The sequence below is a fragment of the Melospiza georgiana genome, chromosome 16 (genome assembly GCF_028018845.1).
Source record: "Melospiza georgiana isolate bMelGeo1 chromosome 16, bMelGeo1.pri, whole genome shotgun sequence".
Taxonomy (NCBI): domain Eukaryota; kingdom Metazoa; phylum Chordata; class Aves; order Passeriformes; family Passerellidae; genus Melospiza; species Melospiza georgiana.
The window spans coordinates 8438473-8459330 of record NC_080445.1 but is presented as its reverse complement, the minus strand read 5'-3'; the positions used below and the strand labels follow the sequence as shown (position 1 = coordinate 8459330).

The window sequence follows — 20858 nt, the reverse complement described above, 5'->3', positions numbered from 1 at the left end:
GGAGGGATGGATGAGGTGGAGAAACAGTGCAACCCTTGGTCCTTGGCTGAAACTGTATTAGAGCTTTAAGGCTGAAAAGTTTTGGGATGTTTCATGTGCAAGGCAGTAGAGGAGGAAGCCTGACTCATCTTGGCAGCACTTCACAAAACCTACTGTCCTAACTTCAGGCAGAACCTGACCCATGGCTGTTTTTATGTTCCCTTATCTATTCAGAAATGAGCTTTTTGTTCCTTGTCTGACAGGTTTGCACCTCTGCAAAGATTGGAACCCAGGCAAGGGTAGCAATCAGACAAAAGGTGAACTATTGAACACCAAAGCAGAAGCTGAGAGATAAGATTAAAAGACAAACATAAACCACATTGTATTTGCCATGGATGGCATCTGACAGGATGGGTGCCCAGCAGCAAGGTTCAAGATGGGGTCAGAAATTGTAGTCTGAAGGAGATTGAGGCTAAGTGTTAAATACACTTAATCCAGAGTTCATGTCTTCAAACTGTCCATAATTTCTAGAGAATAATCTAGATATTTATCAAACTCAGTCTTTCTCATTGTTTATACCATGTATGTCCTGAGTAATATGTGAAACTTTTGCTACCTATATATTTACATTTACATTTTAGAAAGCTGCTTTGTTTTCCTTACTTCTTGCCCAATTTTTGTAAATTGCTCAGGGTCTTGGAGGTCTGAGCCCTTTGTTTAACATTCCTGAAAGCTGTCTACCTTCACATCCATATGTGTTGATCACAGTCTGCACTTGCTTGACATAAGTTATGATTGAAGATTGGATTTCTTCCCTTGTAATTCCCTTTTCTGAGCCATGCCTTATTCTTGCCTTTGTACATTTTGTCATTAAGTCTGCTTGATCATTTTTGTACTATCAAGAACTAAAATCTTTAACAGCTGGCAATTCCCCTAATCTTCAGTCAGTTTTTCTTAAATAAATAATATTTGCCATAGACTTGAGGTTGTACCATCATCTGCATGAGAGGTAGACTGAATAATCATAATAAATGGACTTACTTACCAGCCCAGAACTGAGCTCTGAACAAAGCAACATTATATCTTGTTTCCAGGATTCCTGGGAAAATTTACCCCTTGAAAAAAATCTCTTTAGCTCTTAGAAAAAGTGTGGCATGGGTTTTTCTAAATCTGGAAAATTGTTTCAGCCTTGTTATTTCAGTGTCCCTTTTGCTTCATATTCTTTGTAATGAAAACTGACAGTTATTTTACATACTGGAAAATCTTGCATGATTGGTCTCAGTTCAGTATCTGCAGGAGGAAATTAAGATTACACTGCTTGCACATTAATGATGAACTTCCTGTGGCTTTTTAATGACATTTTACTTTAAATACAAAGATTCTATTGTTGGCAAACAAGATCACCACAGTTAATCCTAATGATCAGGATCCGACCATATTTGTATTAATGTGATCTGTAATTAAAAACAACTGCTTTGTAATAGCAATTCAGTAAGTAATTAAATGCTGCTTTTTAAAGACTTTTTCTTTGCACTTAATGAATGTCAGGCTGACAGTCAGGAGGGCTGGTGTCAAACAATTTCTTACAGATACTCATCAATTAAGTTTTTCATGTCAGATAGTTGCCTTTCAGTTTGCACTCTTGGCTCTGCCCTTTTCCTGTGCACTGGGCTGTGTATCTGCAGTTTACTTCTCAGTGCAGTGGGTAGGCCATTTCCTTGCTCTGATTCTATTTTTATCAGACTTCATGCATGTTTTTTTTCTGGTGTTGGATATCCTTTATTTCACTGTTCTCCCCCACTCTGCCCCTCCAAATGCCCGGAAGAGCAGTGAAAGTAAATTTACTTTTCTGCCCCATGCAATATCATCCTGGCTGTTGTTCCTTGCTCAGCAGCTTCTTTCTTTGAACATACTTGGAGACAGTTTTCAAGGTAGATGTGGTTAGAGCTTCAGAAATTTCATTGCCAGCCAGTTCACAACATAAATGGAATTATATTGGAAAAAAGTACTGGTCCTTTATAGGCGATTCATTAGAATGTGGGCACTGCATAGGATAATTAGCACTGCAAGCAGTTGTAGCTCATTATCTAGATTTGCTCTGAGTTCAGACACTGGTGGTGATGTATTTTGTGAGCAGTACTGTGCTGGAACGTGCTGGATCCCTGTGGAGCTGACGGGAGTTGAAGACTTCCTCCTGTCCATTGACTTCTGGGAGGGCACTGCCAGAATTTCACCTTATTTGTAAAACCAGCACTGAATAATACTCTTTTGTGTGGGAACAGTCTTGTTGGCTGTAGAGAACAGAGGAATTTGTATTTATAGATGTGTAACATTGCAATTGGCATTCCCTCTCTCTGTGGATGACTGATAGCAGGTAAGATGAACAGGGGATTTTCAACCACCACTGTCTTGCTGCAATATTCTGTGTCAGAGGGGACTTTTGGCCAACTAGCCCACATTTATTCATTAACTGCAAAGGAAACAGATAATTCAAGTGATTCTTAACTTATTTCAATCCCGTCTATAAAATTAACACGAACCACTTGTTTACTGGAAGCAGCCCAGCTCATGCCTTCAGTCGTGCAGTTAAGGATGATAATCTTGTTGCTCTTTCCAAGATGTTCATTATCTTGCAGATTTCAACGCAATGAGAAAATGTTGCCTAATACATTCCTAAGTCTGCTCTTTTTTAAGTTCCTTGAGCAATTCGAAAAGCCAAAAATAGCCCATTTCAACAGTCATTCAAAGGGGCTACTTTGAGAAGAATATAGAATTTATTTGGGCATAAACTGAGAATCTGAGCCATAGAGTCGCTCGTTGTTTCTTCTCGATGCCGGCTTTTGCTGCTTTAAAGGACACGCAGGAATTAAACTAAGTGAAGACGACAGCTCCTTCTCGGCTTTCACCGCCTGCCAAACGCATCCTTTCACATGCGGATTTGCAGCAGGCTTCGGCTGGCATCAGCTTTCTGCAGATCGGCTGGGCCAGCATCATTTCATGCCAACGGAGAGTCAGAAAGGGCAGCGCTGAGCTGGGCTGGCAGTGAGCGCTGCTCGGAGCCCGGAGCGTGTCCAGCATCGCTCTCCATCTGCGGAGCGCTGGGCATCGCCCTGCTGGGAAAGCTCCTCTCCGGCCCTTTGTGTCCTTTGTGTCACAGGGGCTTTTCCCTCCTTCCTGTTTGCCCTTCAGCTCTTTGCCGGCCTGCATTGCTATTCCGGCCGGCTCGGCCTTCAGCAAACATTTCTGTGCCAGCGCGGCCCGGGAGCGGCGAAAGGCCGAGCGAGCTTCGGCATCTTTCCCGTGCTGCTTCTCCCCAAACAGCCCAGCCTTCACAAAGGGATTGTGTGCAACCTGTCACCACGAGGGGCTTCTCGGGGAAAGCCTTGAGGTGTCCCTGAGTTTTCCAGGCCGCTTCCAGGGGAGGCAATCTGCTGCCAGCAGATGTGCACAAGGACCAGGGGTGTGGACATTTGCTGAATTTGTACCTTTCACAGCAGCATCGCTGAGAGACAGCAGCTCATCAGACAAAATAGGACACTGAAAGTCTTTTCTCTTGGATATATGGATATATATTCTTGGATATATATTCTCTTGGATATATATATATGGCCCAAAGGGCCAAAGCTTGCAGAATGACGGTACTTGATCTACCCCCATCACTTAAGAGACACTGTGTGTCTGTCCCTCCTTGGCATTGCCTAATGTGGACAGATCCCTCCTTACAAACCATGCATTAGAAGCTGTTAGCTTCAAATCTGTAATACCAACAGCTCCCTTAGGCTGATTTCTGGCAGTGCCCTCATCTCTGCAGCTGATGCATCCTACGCGAGATTTTAGGTAGAGATTTTCTTCCTTTTAAACCCTTGCAAATATCTGCTGAAACGTTATTATTATGTTGGTGAACATGTAGCATTATAATTGTCAGGTGTCACTTTGATATTTGGAATGGTTGGCATAGTAAAATTACTAATGAGAAATACATGTTTTGAAAGATATACATAGGATGATGTGTGAGCTATCATTGTGCTGTCTCTGCAAATGAAACTGTGTTCCAGCAATCAGAAAATTCTCAAAACAGTTTCTTTCTAAAGAATTGCAGTGCACTACAGTAGTAGTATGTGCACCAAGGTTGCTGTAGATTATTAAATATGCTTGTAAAAGAGAACTCTCTAGTGTGTAAAAGACTAAATCCTGTCCTACACACCAGGTTTGAGATATAAAAACAGAGACTGAATTTTCTCATTTGTTCCATGAGAGAAAGCACCACTGGATTTGTGACATCACTGGCACCTTGTCCCTGCAACTGAAATGTGTCTTTGCCTTTCAGCCTATCACAGTGCTTGGTGGGAGTTCAGGAGTGCTGCAAAATCAAGAAAAAAATCCAAAGAGCAGCTGTAGAGAAAGCCAAAAGTAGTAATCTCATCCTGCAATCATCCTTCCACTGCCCATTTAATTCCAATTAAGTGGAAATAATGCCACTGTTGAGTATCACCACTGTTCTATTCCCTCACAGCATGTTTTGGACTAGTGCTGATGTTATAGAAGACAACTTACCAAAATCTCTGAATAAATCTTTAAAAATCCACACAATATCTATTTGTAGATGCAAATTTAAAGTTTCCCTGCTCACTTTACATTATTTTTTTGTTTAGAATAGTAAAGTATGAGGAAGACACAAGCAAGAATTTCTAGATAGACAGGAGTCATTTTTCATCACTGTTTCTCTGCCTTCCGTTTTTTTAATGCTCAGCATAATGATGTTCATTAAACAATGGAGTATATTGTGATTTGATTTTTCTGTGTGGCATAGTCTGTGAGCTAAGTTAACATTATACTGTGCTGCCCATCTGGTTCTGTCAGCTGAGGATGTGGATGTGCTGGGATATAATCACTGTGTGTGGAGGGAGTCCTTGTTTCTGACAGAATTGTAAGTGTGGAGTTATGGAAATATGACCATTGTTAAATGCAGTGTAATTGCAAATAACTGTTTTGACAGCCCTGTGCTCACAGCATGAGAGGAAGCTGCTCTGTGGCCAAAGATATATATAATCTTATGTACTATAGAATCTGGTGTTTGGCTCAAGTGTACTCAGTGTGTTTAGTACAGTACAGAAAAAGGGTTTGGTCTCCAAAGTGAGTGTCTATTCAAGAAAGGGAAGAGGGCAGTTTCCTAGAAAACTTTCTCATGTCTTTTTCTAATGCTTATGTTCTTCATGATCCTTGCTGGAGCCAATAAAATGACATGTTTTTGAACCTAAGGTGCATCGTTTTTGGTGTCAAAAATTTTTATTTTGCTCTGTCTTTTGACCCCAGAACTCTGTCATCTTTCATCATGTTGGTAAAACTGCTCACTTGTATAGCTCTGAGTGAATTTGCCAAAACTGAGAATGCAGTACCCCACAGACCACCCCTGCTGAGGCCAGCCCCAGGCTGAACTGCTGACAGGGTAGCTAAGGAGCTGGGTGGCACAGCCCATAATAATCTTCTGGCTTTTGCAGTTTTATTTCATGAATGTAACTACTGGTCTTGCAGAAGAAGGTACAAACCAGAATCTGGCACATCCACTCTGCAGTCCCCCTGCAGTGATCACCTGTGTGGAAGTATTAATATTTCAATCTCGCCCAAAACAAGAGGAAATATGGAAGCCTTTCATTTCTATGTGCTTGGCTCAAAGACTCCTTGTGGTGCTAGTGAAAAAAAATTTGAATTAATCTATTTCTTTTAGTGTTGTTCATTTTAATAGGCTTTGCTCTTCATGCTTGTTGTATTGTAATTCTGATTTAACAGCATTTATCAGTAGAAGATCACTGCAGGGCCTTTAATGATTATAGTTGTTTGAGCTGATAGTCTGAGACTATTTAAAAAGGTCCAATTACTTCCCATTTATTTGTGTTGTTTTTTTCCCTCCAAGTAACAAAATGTAATCCTGAAGTTCATTATTATTCTTTGTATTGTATTCATCTAAATAGATTTTCTACCTAATTAAGGCTGAATACGTTTGTGCTAAACTGACTGTACTTTACAAGGATGTTTTCATTTGTGTGAGAGGGCGTCTTTGCTTTCTACCATCTATATTCTGATTATATTTAATTTCTATAGCTGCCAGAGATCTATTGTGTGTCTCAGCAATTCACCCTGGGCTGCTCAAGATTGTTTAGATTGGAGTTGGAATAGGCATCCTCATGAATTTAGTTGGAATCTAGTTAATACAAGTCACCAGGAGGCAATTTCATGTGTTTACTACTGCTCTGAAAGATATAAAATCTGTATTGGATGAAAGAAATAGAGATGAAAGCTGAGGAATTCAGATTAACCATGTTATTTTTTTTTTTATGGGTTAGGTCATTGAGAGGAGAAGGCAAAAAAACAGAAATGAAAGTTTGGCTGGTAATGGGTATTCAGTGTGGTTATCATGTCCATAGTTTAAACATGGGAATGATTGAGCTTTACTCTTGCTCTTACTTTGTGTTCTTTATTTACATACTATCTCTTTGGGGCACCTCTGACAAACAATGAAGCAGTGCAATTTGGTGAGAAATAAAAACACAGAACATCTCACATTTTCCATTCAGTATCAGAACAACCATCAGGAAAAACAATCATGTAGATTTATCAGTTCTTGACCTCACCTGCTGAGCTCCTGTTAAGAAGTTGTGTGGCATTAATTAATGTCTGCTGCTGCTCTGCCTTGTCTTTTCAGTTGAGGGTTCTGTTCTGTTCAAGGATCATGAAGTATAGACATTCTTATAAAAAGTCACTTAAATATTTTCCCTTGAAAGTATTTAAGAAGTATTTCAGAAGACTGACTTCCTTGTAAGCTCCTTCATGTCTGAACTCTTTGTTGCAAGATCCACCTTCTCTAAGGAAGAAGCTGTAGGAAAATCAACCTCCAGGGTTTTCCTGAGCTTTCTCAGGAGCTGCATTTTGCACTGTCAGGCCAGTCCTTCATGTCTTTCCTGGTTTTGTGGTGAATTCTGTTAAAGATGTGGCTGTGCTGAAGTGGATCCAGGAGGCTCAGTGCCCCTGGTTAATGTTGCAGGACAGAGCTTGAATGAACAGTCTTTTGAGGGCTTGTTTGCTGGGAACTGAGCAATGTCTTGTGTCATGCAGGGATGGGTTCCACTGCCCACACCCAGGCAGAGCTAAAGCTGATGGAGAGCAGAGATGGGAACTATTAAAATGTGTGTGTGTATACACAGACAAAAACCTGCCCCAGCTCAGGGAGTGTTGCTGTTCCTGGTGGGGAATCCCTAGGAGGGACTTTGCCAAAATGCAGGGCTTGTGCCTCAATCTGGAGAGTCCTAATGAGCTTCAGTGTCATTTGAAAGAGAGCAAAATATGTAAAGTGGGGGCAGTTACTGGTTATAAATCAAATTCTGTTACTGATTGAATACGTTTGACTGGTCTGTGATGTCAAAGTGCAAACTTTCCTGAGAAGTTTAAATTAGCAGAAAACAAAGTGGTCAGTTTTGGAAGGACTGTGGATGAGTGCTTTCACAGCTCCCTCTAGCAGTATTCCAAACTTTTTAATAACCAGAACATCTGAAATTACTGTTGATATAATTATGGCTTTTTGAACAGTTACTGTGCTAAGCTGAAATGAATGTGAAAATCTGTTTGGTCTCTTGAGGGATGCAATACTATTTTACTCCCTCATCTAAATCACTCTGAAAGTAAGTCACATGTTAAAAAGAACAGATAAAAAGAGCAAAAACCAGAAAAACTATTCTGAGGAAAGCAGCCAAAGTTTTGAAGCTGTTTTCCTTCGATTTCAAACCAGAGCATCTTCCCTTAATGTATGTATGTAAAAAGGGATAAAAGCAACTTCCATTAATAATGTTTTTTCTATGTTGTTTCTCGAGTTTTGGGTCACACTGCTGAAATTGGTGTTAAGGAAAAATAAAAATGGATGGCAACAGTTTTGGAAAGGAAGGGAAAAACAGTCCTCCAAACAATCACCAGTGTAGATGTTCCAGTGAGGGGTCCCCTGTGCACTTTGTGGTGGTCCATCTGTTTCTCTGCATTTTGAAATGCCAAGTGTTGCAATAGTTTTGGGCTGGCTGTGCCTGTATCTGTTAGAACTGAACCTGAAGGACTTGTGCTTTTTCAAGTATCAGAATCCCCCTTTTAACCCAAATTATTGCTTTGTCTCATTTTCCTTTTACATAGCAGAAAGCACTGTGTTTGAAGCAATTACATCTTTCATTGTTGCCAACTTGCAAGTCAATAAATCTATTTTCACATTTTGCACCTCCCTTTCTAATGAAAGGCATAAAGTAATGTGATATCTTTCTCACAAAATGTTTCTCCTAAGTCTTCAGCCACTGACAATTAAAGTACAATGTACTTATTACAGCAAAACAGAAAAACATATGGAAAAATATAACTGCATTAACATCTGCTGCCTCTCCTCCATCTGCTGTCCTTGGCCTCGTTTTTGTTCAAACCTGCCAAAAGTACTCATTTTCCAAGGGTCTCATGGCACATCAACCACATCTTCAATTAAAGTTCCCAATTTCTTGTTGTTTTGATGGCACAATGGGATGTCTGCTCTGCATCCACGTGGCTGCATGAGGGCTTCAGGCAGAGCAGTGGTGGTTTCAGAGTTTGAAAGATGTTGAGTGTGGTAGGACAGGAGACAATGGAGTGACCACAGTGTAAAGTTTGTGCTTCTGGATGCAAAAGGTTTTGATTTCAACTAAGAAACAGCCCACAAATGCACAAAGAGCAGGAAAAGAAGATTTAATTGTAGAGATGCCATCCTCTGACTCCTCTGACAATTGGAAGGTCTCTTTACTGAAATAATTAACAAGCACTACCAACTAATATGTCACAGCTGTGATTAATATTGAACAGAAACTTGGTTTAATTATCTTTTCATAGTTCTGTTTAAATTCTTCTCAGTCACAAGACAGATAAAATAGATGGTCCTGTGAAAGCTGACCAGGTCTCTGAGGCTTTGACGTGTGATGCAGATTTTGAAGCTATTCCCCACCTCTGTAAGCTGTGAGCTGGTTGGATCCTGAGCAGCTTGCCCCAGCTTTGGGGCCTCAGCTGTGTCTGATCCTGCATCACTGCCCAGGCATTGCATATTTTCACAGGAGGTCAATAATTGGCTGCTTTACTATGTGAAAGGAGGAAAAATATGTACTTTTTTATAGTACAGGTGTTAAATTTATAGCTGGTCCTCAAGGCCAGCATGTCCAGGGCTTTGTATTTAGAGGAAGATCTTTGTGTTTTGTTGTTGCTCTGTGTGTGCATGTGCACATTTCTGGTATGTTTTGCTGTGTTTTTGAGATACCAGAGGAAGAATATGTGAATGTGTTCTCAGTACAAAAAGACAGCAAATCCTTCCGTGCTGGGGAGAAAATGAGTTGTCAGATAAACTGTAACTGTGAACATTTCCCATTCAGGGCTGGGTTGCACATGGTCCATCCTTCTGTACAGTATTTATAGGACTTTGTTGATAAAGAAATTGTACAGTGAATAACTTTTGCTAAGAAGGGAGCATTTTCTTACTGTCAGGAGGAAGTGCTCTGCACAATGCAATGAACACCTCTGGCAGATAAATGCAAGCTCCTATTGTGTGCCTTTGTGAGCTCAGTAGGGTTTTCCTTTAGGTTCCCCACAAAGCCTGTGCAGAAGGAGCCTTGCAGCAGCACTGTGCAGGTGTGTGCCAGGGGATGCTGGAGCTGTGCCTGCCTGCACAGTGTGGGCTCTTCCCTTGGCTTTGGTGCCTTGAGTTGGATCCCTCAGCCACAGTCTGTGTGCCTGTGCTGCCTGCAGAGCTGGTACACCACTCTCTGCTGATGTTTGGGTCTCTACTGATTTAAATGCACGTTAGGTTCTCTCTCTGAAAGCAGATTTGAAATTGCTCTAATGCTGTTTTTTTGTGTATTGCAAAAATTACCAGGTCTATTGCCTAATCCGGGCTGTTGGCAGAGGAACTCCTTCCAGGGGCAGTGGGGCACTCTGTGAGTTGTACCTAATGGCTTTGCAGTGTTCTGATTCTGCAATGGGATGCCCCACTGGCTTGTTGGAGGTTTCCTGTGCCCACTTTTGGAGCCATGGTCTTTATCTTTACCCTCCTGCCTTTAGCATGCAGGATACAGCAATTTACCTGTAAAAGTACAGCAGAACTTGTGACCTGGGTAACCCCAAATGCATGTTTATGCTTGAACATGCTTAGCTTGGATGCAAATATAGCTGACAGATGTGTCTTCCAAATATAGGCAAGCAGAATGTGAAGAGAGGCATTCTGCAGGTGTGCAAACCTACCTGGGGTCTGGCTGAACTGGTGTGGGTTGTACTTGTAAAAGCCTCTGAGAGTGTTAACAGGCTGTCATTAAAATCCATTCGTCATTACAGACAGCTGGGAAGTTCTTCCAGATTCTCTGTGTTTGTGCTAGGTGCAGCGAGCAGCAGCAGCTGTTGCTGGGTCTGTAGTAGGTGACAGCAGCAATTTATTCCATGGTTCCCTCAGTAGATTGCAAAGCCTCTGCAGAAACCCAGGCTTTCCCTCCTGAGATAGATGGGACTTTGAATTCAATCAAGCTCAGGGTACCTAAGCCCCAGACCCTCAATCACTGCAGATGAAGTGGCTAATACACCAAAGAGCATACATTGTGTCTGAAAAACACACCAGAAGTGGAGTTTGGAGAATTAAAGTCTGTGTGTTCAACAGGGAGCGGGATTTGGAGCAGAATTCAAATTCTCACATTACATAAAATGGCTCTGAGCTTAAAATGTTATTTTTGCATTAATATTATAATACTATTTTTAACATCAATGGCAATCAGTATGTAATTGGCAGTGATCTCATGCATGCTGCTGGGTACAGACTGTTCTTTCCCAGTTTTGGAGTATTTGCTTGTTATTCCTGAACTGCATGCTCAGAAGTCATTATAACTCTCCCTTCCAGGGCTCTTGCCATTGAGCACTCAGCAGTTAACCTCTCCTTGTGTCTTCTGAGAACCAGATAAAGTCAGGACAGAACATTTCTGCTTGTGGCAATCCTTAAGCCTGTGATAGACATCCAGTGTCACACTTTGTCTTGGAAATATGGTGCTGCAAAGTCTCCAGAGGTTTCTTTATAGCATCCTCAGTACCTGAAGCAGCTGCAGTAGAGCTGGAGAGGGACTTTGAGCAAGGCATGGAGTGATTGGATGAGAGGGGATGGCTTTACAGAGGTTAGGACTGCAGGAAAGGCACAGGTGAAAGATGTGCTCTTGGGTGGCATGTGTTGTGTGTGACACCTGTAATAAATGTAATAAGGTAGCCTCTCAAATGAGTTGATTTTGGACATAGCCTCTTCTGGTCTATGCCTAGAGAGAATTGCCTATTGCAAAGACCAAAATGGTGCTTTCAATAGCAGTGTTAGGTGTTGGTTTGAAAACACTGATTGCATTTGGCTGTGGACACATAAGGGCTGTATTAATGGGCTTACACTTCTCATTTGGTCCTGGTATGGCCTTCAGTGATTTGCAAGCACAGAGATAAGGAGGTGCTGCTAACAAATAGTTGGATAAAAGTTGAAATAAATGTTGATTCAGACAGTGAACCTGCTGATGTATGCCCCATGGTACTGTCAGAACTGGGATTGCCTGGTTTCAAGATCTCTCTGTGAGATGATTCTGCCCTGTCTTGAATGTCTTAAACATCCATGACATATAAAATCTGCAATTAATCCAGCACTGTAAAAATAAAGTATTGCAGAGCAAGTAAAACCCATTTTGTGTTGCCAAGTGAGCACCTGATGTGCTGCTTTTTGCTTGTAGCCCTGAACTTCACAAATGAGCACAACTTACTGTCAGCAGCTGCTGCTGTTCTAAGCTGGGAGTGCTGAGTTTCATTTCCTCTGCACTGCAAACGTGTGGAGCCTGTCTTGAAATCATTGTACTGTAAAAAGCACACGTGGCTTTGGTGAAAGCAATTGAGAAGGAAATGCAGATCAAAGGTGGGTGGAGATTTCAGGTTTTGTGGCATTTAACACTTGCACCAACAGGTGTGACATTGCGTGAGGCTGGATTTGACTTTCCAGCTGGAGTATTTGTTAGGTGTGCTTATGTTTCAAGGTGTATCTATAGCTCTTGGTTTTACACTTGTTGTACAGCCCCTGCTTTATTTTTCGTCCCTGCTCCCAAAGAGATGTCTCTGCAGACACTGGGTGTGCCACACCTGTGTGGTGGGAGTTTTGTGCTGTTCACTGTCCCTGCAGGCAGGGAAGAGCTGTGTCTGCCTTGGAAGCATTTAGAATTCATTTGTTTATTTCAGATTCCAGCATGTAGACTTGGAGAAGCATTTCCCAGAGGGAGCAAAGCACTTGAAGGAGGAAAATAGTTTAAAGAGGTGAACCATACACCGATAAATCTGCTGTTTGCTTTGCCTTTTCTCCTGAGGTTTCGTCCTAGCGTGATGGGATCTCTGCTGCAGGGCTGGCAAACTGGGAGCAAAGATTCCCATTGAAACATCACACAAGTGTAGTGTCAGATGCTGTGTGACACAAGAACTGCCCACACCTTATCTTCTGGCACTTAGTCCTGCTCCAGAGAGGTTTGGAAGGAGCAGGAGGGCAGGGTGCAGGCAGGGCTCTGTGCTCCCCAGGGCATGGGAGGTGTGTGCCTCTTGCCCTGCTGCAGGCCAGGGTCTCCTTTGTGGCTAATAGGAGAACCAATTGCAAATCTCCTCTCCCTTCATTTCCTTTTAAATAACATGCATTTGCTTTACAGATTAGGATTTTTTTTTTTTTTTAATTTGAAGACAAAAATCGTTTAGTGAGAGTCAGCCTGTGAGAGAGAATGTTGCCAAGATACATGGAAATATCCTGTCATGGCATTGCCTTAGAGACCTTACAAAAGGTTTATTGAAGAAAACAGAGTTGGCTTTTTTCTTTGAAGATCCATTGAAGATACAGGACAAGTGGTAGGAGCTGGGCTCTGAAAGTAATTTTTTTTTTAATTTTAGTTCAGTCATTCCTGGGAATTAAGGCTGCCTTGAAATTATGTTTTGTTTATTTTGTTTCTCTTTGGTTTTCATACTTTCACTTAAATGTTAGAATTTTATTTTTTTTAATATTTCTTCCCAAACTATAAGTATTTTGCTTGTTTGAAAAATATTTGGATTTTGGTTTGTGAGTTGTTGTCTGGTGTTGGGGTTTTTATAAACTCCTTTGCATTCATCTGTGTCTGACAGCTCAAACTCGTTGAAAACGAGACATTTTCATGGAGAGAGAATCACTTTATTCACTCACTAAACAACTTCTTCTAATGAATAAGCTATTCACACATTTCCCATTGCTGAGCTTCAGAGGTCAAACTGATACTGACTCCCTGCATGGCCTGGGATAAGTCATTATCTCTCTCTCCTTTCTCTGCAAACCCTGACTGTTAAATAGTTCCTCCCAGAAGAGGTGTGAGAAACAATTAGCTCATGCTGATAAAATGTTTTGAATACAAAATGTGGTTGATAGGTGCTAAAAGATGCTCCCATCAGTCATCATTAGTGATGCTGTCATTTCCTAGTCTCTGATTTTTGGTTATGTGCTTCCACAAGTGGAAAGGAAACAGGACATAATCAAAAAATCTACCAATATTTTTACTCCTGTCTTTAGATGTTTTAATAACTGTTCATCATTGATTTTATCTGCTCCTGTTTACTTTTGAGATATTTCCATGTCCACGGATCTAAAAATTGTGTCCCCCATAAGTTTTCACAGCTGGAGCAAAGGCAGCTCAACCTCACCCATCCCTGATGCAGACAAATATTTTACATGGTCTCTTCCTTTTCCTTTATAGGATAGATTTTGGATGTTGCAAAGTTATGGGCTGTGTATTTATCTAAGAGCATCGAGGGGAGGAGGATGATGGTTAAGAGCTGACACCTGAGCCTGACTCTGACCTTCCCAGGGAGGGTTCAAACGTGTAGGAACTCAAGGGAAAAAAACAAGTGCAAAATTGGGAGGGATTTATTTTGTGCCAAAGTTACTTCACTGAAATAAAGCTGAGGCTGTACTCAGATGATGCTTTTTGCAGAGAAATGAGGCAGTTCTGGGATACCAAACTGTGATGGTTGATCACAAGGAGTGAAGGAAAGCATTGAAGGACCTGCCTTTGCTGCTTTGAAACCTGTGTCTGTGTTCTCATGGATATTTAATGGTGTCAGGGTGAAGTGTCTGGTTAATCACTGCTCACAAACCTGTGTGAAACCTCCCTGCTCCATCTGAGATAGGGCTTGGACTCTGGCCCAGTGAGGAAGAGATGCCAGTGCAGGTGACTTGGGCACCCCAGAGGCCTCTCAGCTTTGGTCTGCTGAGATCCAACACAGGGGGTTTCTGCAGTGTGTTGGATTGTAATTGATCTATGTTTTCATGTAAGAAATGCTTGCCATGCATGGGATGTGACTGTTTAGTAAGATGAGTGTAATTTTTCTCCCCATTTATAGGATGGCTATTTTTCCCACCGACCGAAAGAGAAAATGCGAACAGACAGCAATAATGAAAATTCTGTCCCCAAGGACTTTGAAACTATTGATAACAGTAACTTTGCTCCCAGGACTCAGAGACAAAAACACCAGACTGAGCTGGTGAAAAAACCCCTTAGCAAACAAAAGGAGCACTTGAGAAAGAAGCTGGAAGAGGAGAAGATGAAGGAGAACTTGCTGCTGGGGAAGAACTCCAACGAGGTGGTGCAGTTCAGCAATCCCCTGGGAAAAAACAGCAGCAACAGCAACAACCTGAAGGACGTTGACAGGTTTCCCACAGAGCAGCTTATACAGAAGCTTGAGATGAGCTCCCCTGAGCTGAAATACGACCAGCCCCCCAAGTGTGAGGTGACGGGCAAGGAGGCCATCTCGGCCATGTCCCGCGCCAAGTCCCAGCAGTGCCGCCAGGAGATCGCGGACGTGTACTGCCAGCACAAGCTGGGCAAGCTGATGCCGGAGCAGGTGACACGCTTCTGTGCCCTGGAGGGTAAGTGGGGAGATGGAGAAGTCAAACACTGTCTTGGGGGAGGCATTCTGTGGGATTGGAACGGCCTTCTGCTGACAGAAATGGCTTTATTGCAGGAATGTGTGATGGCTTGGCCCACGAAAACAAGGGAGGCTTTCAATTCCCTTTGAACAAGGGAATAATGTGGATGTCACAAGATCCCTGGTGGATTCCTGTAGAATTCACTTCCACCAGATTTTTATTGCACAATGTGATCTAGGTATTCAGCTGCTACTCCTGTTTCTTTTAGTTCTTCATCCACAGACACAGAGAAGAATAGTCAAAATCTTGCCATGCTGTGCAGGAGTTGTGTGCTTTTTGGTAATCAGAGAACAGCTATTGTGAATTTTGGAGCTTTTTGCTAACCAATACATGAGTAGCATTGCTGTTATGGCCATTTTTCTGTCACACTGGAGTCCTAAGGTTTTGATACCCCAGGTAATTATTAGAAGTATATAAAAAAATTCCAAAAGCACAGGGAAAAATCCAATTTTGTGGCTGACTTCTATTTTTAATGTTCTTGAATCAGCAAAAGTTATTTTCAAAATCACTGCTGGAAAGTCAGTTACCTCTGCTGGCCTAAGCTAGGCTTTGATTGTTGCTTTGGTTTCTCCATGCCCTCAGATCACGAGTTAGCTCTCAGCTTGCTGTCACTTTGCATGTCTGAGCTGACCTTTTTCTACTTTTCAAAAAATAAGTGTTTCATGCGCCACTGTTCATCCAGCTATAAGATCTCCATAGAGTAAAATGCCTTTAAAAAAAAATAGCATTGATCAGTTGATCAGAGTGGGTATTGATCAAGAAGCAGAATTACCCACAGCAGCATTTCTTTATTCAACAGTCCAGATCCCCACCCTGTAACTGGCCATGCACAGGAGGAAATGCCATGTCTTTGTCCAGGATGAAAGTGCAGAGGGGATTTATAAACTAGAGAATAAGTCTTGCTTTGAGACTGTAGAATAACCATAGGGATCCATGGGAAGCAGGGGATATTTAGTTCCTTTCATTGGGAACATCCTCTAATGGCTTGTGTACTGCACCATCACAAAGCAGTGCTTACTGCAGGGTGGTTTCAGTGTGGTAGGGAGAAGGATAGCATTGCTATGACAGGGATTAGGAGGTTAAATTCCCTGTACAGACAGTGAAAAAGAGAAGCTGCCCCAGAGAATGTATCCAAAAAAGCACTTCTCCCTGTAACAAGACTCTTAGGCTTTTAATTTAGATGTTGCATCTTACCAGGATGAATGGTCTGAGCGCCCTCATTCCCCAATCCAGTGCATCTGTGACTGTTTGTTTTGGTTTTTTACCATGTCTCTTTTGGTGTTTTTCTCCCTTTCTTATCATGGTAATACTCCAGATTGTTAGTCTGGGTGGGCAGATGCTGGGGACAATTAATTGAGCAGGCAGGAGATGTGGTGTTCAGTGGGGAGAAGGGAAGAGGGACAGTAAAGGCAGCACAAGATGAAGGGAAGACAAGAGAACAGTAGAGAGTTAAAAATGGAGCAAAAGCAGACATCAGTAACAAGATAAGCATCAGTGAGTAGCCCTGGGCACTGCTGAGGTGCCACTGGTGGAACCCACTGTGATGTCCTTGCTATTCCTTCCTCTTCCTGCCCCTTCTTCCTTCAGGGCAGGCAGTCCCTGTGCTCTGTGGGAAAGCTGAGGGAGGCCAGCACCTTGCAGACACTGCCCTGCACTTTTGGGACTGAGAATATGTCTTAGTAATGGGACCAGGGCTATAAATCTTGTGTAGGTAAATGTATCCCAGATACAAATATGCAACTGGTACACCTGGAAGCTGTGTTGTCATTAGTGTGGGCAGACACTGCAACTGTGCAATTTTGCACACACCTATGGTTCCGTGCCTTGCTTGGTGATCTCCCAGGGATGGAGGGTGACTTTCCAGAAGTTTTAAACAACTGCCATCCTTAAAAACAGATTTCTCAATAAATATTTACTGCTTCTTTTCTAAATACAGGATTTATCTCTTATGCCCTGCAGTCAGGATAATAGTGTGGTCTTAGAACCAAGAACAGGGTCACATTTTACCCTTTAAGCCTTTCATATATGTACATAGCACATTGGTATAAATGCTTCCATTGTAATGTCAGAGTAAAATTCTCAGGAAAACTGGGAGCTACAAATATGTCTAGAAAAATGATGAAAATGTCCAAATGTGATTAATTTAGGAAAAACTTATGTGGTATGGATATATTCCACATTAAAATATTAGGTGCATAAAGATTGAGCCTAAAATTTTTGGGTTTGCTGAGCTAGAGTTTTGTTTCGTTTTTTATTTTAAGTGGTGACACTTGTTTAAAAAGAATAATTCAGAGACATGTTAGCCTAGCCAGATGGATACATGTGGAAAATGTTGATTTTTCTTTGCCTCAAGGTTATTTCCTCCTGCCTATGCTGACAGCTGAAGTTAACCACTTCAACTGCCAGATTTCCTTGGCAGAAAATCTGGACATCCTGTGTTCCATACAAGGTCGCTGTAGAGCAGATTTGGGAGCTTTGCTGTGGAGAAGTGCAGCAGCATATGGAATGGGAGATGAGTTGCTAATGCAGGAAGCACCAGTGCACAAGAAGGTTGGGTCACCAAACCTATGGAGGAGACCCAGACCTTGGAGTCATTTCCCAAATGTTTGAATACAGAACTGTCAAGACTGACATGGGGAACCCCAAAACCTCATGAAAGCACCCAGTGCCTCCTGGAGGGCCTTGTATGTGTATAATTTCATAGATCTCTTGAATTTCATAGGCCTGTTAAAGATCCATTGTCTGAGTTTCAGTGTGTTGTGGTCTCATATCTCCTCCCACTGTAGAACATAAATACTGCTGTTCTTCACCCCCAGAGTGACTCCATCCCTCATCAAAGGTGACTTCATCCACTCTGTTGGTCCTTGAAAGGAGTTGAGCTTGATTACAGGAGAGTTTGTGAAGTGCTGCACATCAGCTTTCGGGGATATAAGACACCCCATTGGTGGGATTGCTGATAGGGGAGATGTGGGTAGAGGCACTTCATGTATTAAAAAAGTGATCTGGTGTTTGTCAGCAGCAGTCAGACATCTGGGGTCTGAGCCTGTGTGTTCAGCATGTGAGTGCTGTTCCCATCAGCTTGGTTTGAACAAAGGTTTCCTGTCTGTTTTCAGCAAAACTGTGAAGTATAAATATTTATGCATTGGAGCAGCACATTCATCCATTATCCCAACATATAAACGTGTTCCCAGTGCTGTGGTTTCCATTGAGATGTCATCCAGCTTTTAATCCCCTTGGATCTTGTCTCAGCTGATCAAAACCATGACGCTGCTAAGTGCAGCTATCAATCATGGACAGGACTCCATCCAGCTGGATTGTCAGAAATGTTAAGTGATACATTCACTTCAGTGCTTATCAACGGGAACAGGATCATAGCAGCTGCTACTTTTTAAAGTGTTTTATTGTTTCCAAAGGCAACAGGCAAAGGAAGTTGATTATAAGGAACTTCAATGATGAAAGGAAGGATTGTTAAAATCAAGAGCATGATGTGCCCTGCTTGACGTGCAGGTGTTATTTCCTTGAGGGCTGCAGTCCCTCCAAGGGCATGGCTGCTGGAGCAGAACAGGACATGGCATCTTCACCAGTCACCTGACGTGCAGAGCAGGTGAGCTGGCATTTCCCTGCAAGCTGGCCCTAAAAACGCAACACAAAGCTGTGGCACAGGAGATTGGTGTCGAAGGCTTTAGGTGCAGCCTCTCCCAGTCATGGCTGAGAGCAGGGCAAGGGGCAGCTTGCAGGTCTCCCTTGGCTCAGAAGGGAATGTTTGGCCTTTGTAGAAAGAAGTGTGTTTTGGGGAAAATGCATTCAGTGAATGTGAGATGGGAAGTGTAGGGTCTGCACAAGGTTAGATGAGGAAAGAACAAATCCAGGCCTGTGCAGGTTGAGGAGATACCCACAGACATCCTTTGGGGAGTTCCTTTTGTCTCAGGTGACATAGTACATGGTACAGGAGACAGGGACCAGCAACCTGTGGGCAAAGTGGCAGATGTTTCCTTGCTGGGGCCATCTCTGGCCTAGTCCTGCACAGACACTGATTCTCTGCTGGGCCAGACTCCCCTCTGCTCACCAAAGCTGTCAGTGCATGTGGACCTGCTGCCTCCCTTCTTTGTCCATCATCATGCATGGTCCTCCTCTTGTGCAGAGGTACTGGGAAGAATCAGAAGTTTAAATGAGGATTCTTGTCTCTAAAATACCCATCACTCTGTACCTAGCTAAAATCCCCTTGAACCAAGCCCAGATGAGCTGATCCTGTGCCACATTACCCCCCACAGAATCCATTATTACTGTGGGCAGGAGCACAGTCCTGGAATGGCCACTGTGACCCTGCCCAACAGCAATGGGAGCACTGCAATGGCCATTACACAACTCCACATTTCAACCCGATATTGAACTTGTGATTTCTGCTTCCTGTCCCCCTGAGGTGAAGAAAAGCCTAGCTGCTGGCCAGTGCCTGGATTCATCCCTGAGTTCTCTGTTTTTCATTCCATGTGATCATGGCAGTTTGCAGCCCTTGCCTTGCAGGGCTGCTGGATGGACACAGAGCACAATTCCTGCTTGGTCACTGCCACCAGGTCAGGAGCCACCACAGACAGTCCCAGGTGGCACCTGCACCAGGCCTCCTCTGGGCCAGCTTCTCCCAGCTGCCACATCCCCAGGGAAGGCTCTGGCCTAATCCTTATCATTAATTACCCAGCTGGCTTTATTCTTGGCCCAGATTAAGGCCCTAGATAGACCAAAGTACATAGAGTTTTTTGAGAAGATGTAGTTCTAGCAAATGAGAAGTCTCTAGGAAAGGAGAGCCTCCATTGGTCCTGATTTATTTCCTCTGGGTGTTTTTGTTGTCTTTTCTTAGTTTTTGAATCAAACAGGTTTTCCACTACCTTCATCCTTGTGAGGTAAACCCAGCTTACAATAAAGTAGGAAAATAATCAAGTTTCCCTCATTCCAAATAATTTATCAGCACTGGAAGAGTTTTTTGCAGATCAGACTGCCTTCTCCCTGGTTACTTACTGATAATGCTGCTCTGGCACACTGAAGCAAGTGCTTTCTGCTTCTTAGAGGCTGCTGGGAAGAAAATTTTCCATTTTATTTTAGAAACACAACCTTTTGGTTTTCAAACTGAGAGAAAAGGGCTCTGGAGCTCTGCTTACTGAGCAACACACAGGTAATAGCAATCTGAATGTCCATAATGTTTTTATCTGATGACTTCAAACCACTCAGCAGAAAGAGGTGTGATTCTCAGGAAGGGAGAGGAGAAGCCACAAGATGCCAAATACTTTTGGGGTGGAGCAGAGCTGTTCTTCAAGGCATGGAAATGAGAGCATCCCCTACAGAATTTTAAAAGAGCTGTAATGAAGCACGTAGAGGATTTCATCTGCTCAATATGCATGTATGCACACAGTGACATATAAATGTGTGGTTTGTTTAGCTTTTAACATTTTGGCAGTGCATGTTTGGACTCACTGGGTTTGATCTACAGACCATTGAACCCCAGATTTGTCTTTTTCTGCTGGTTTCAGGATTCTAAATGACATTGGCTGCTGCTGCTTTCCTGTTAATCTGTTAGTGTGACAGAATCACTGTGGTGAGCTATACACAGTTAAGGAGCATGTAAGAGCCACTGCACATGCAGCCCAGACAGCATTTTAATTTGCTACACCACAGATGACTCTGGTTGCAGTAAATTTACTGTGAGTAGAATAATTGCAAAATAACCCTAATTGAGTAGTTATCAGCAAACAACATCCTGTGGAACAAAACTGCTTACAATTAATAGCATTTAAGCCATGCACTGGTATTCTGCAGAATGCTAAGATGTAATTACACCATGTACAGAGATTGTGTTCTGTTCTGC

The 20858-nt window shown here is 42.5% G+C and overlaps 1 protein-coding gene across 2 annotated transcripts in view; it reads left to right on the top strand.

Moving 5' to 3' along the window:
• The window catches only part of XYLT1 (xylosyltransferase 1), a 176959-nt gene that overhangs the window by 71107 nt on the left and 84994 nt on the right, over positions 1 to 20858 (top strand). For both annotated transcript variants that reach the window (XM_058035241.1, XM_058035240.1), the window contains exon 2: positions 14419 to 14944. In XM_058035241.1, the coding sequence (XP_057891224.1) occupies positions 14419 to 14944 (526 nt within the window). The remainder of the gene's footprint in view (positions 1 to 14418; positions 14945 to 20858) is intronic.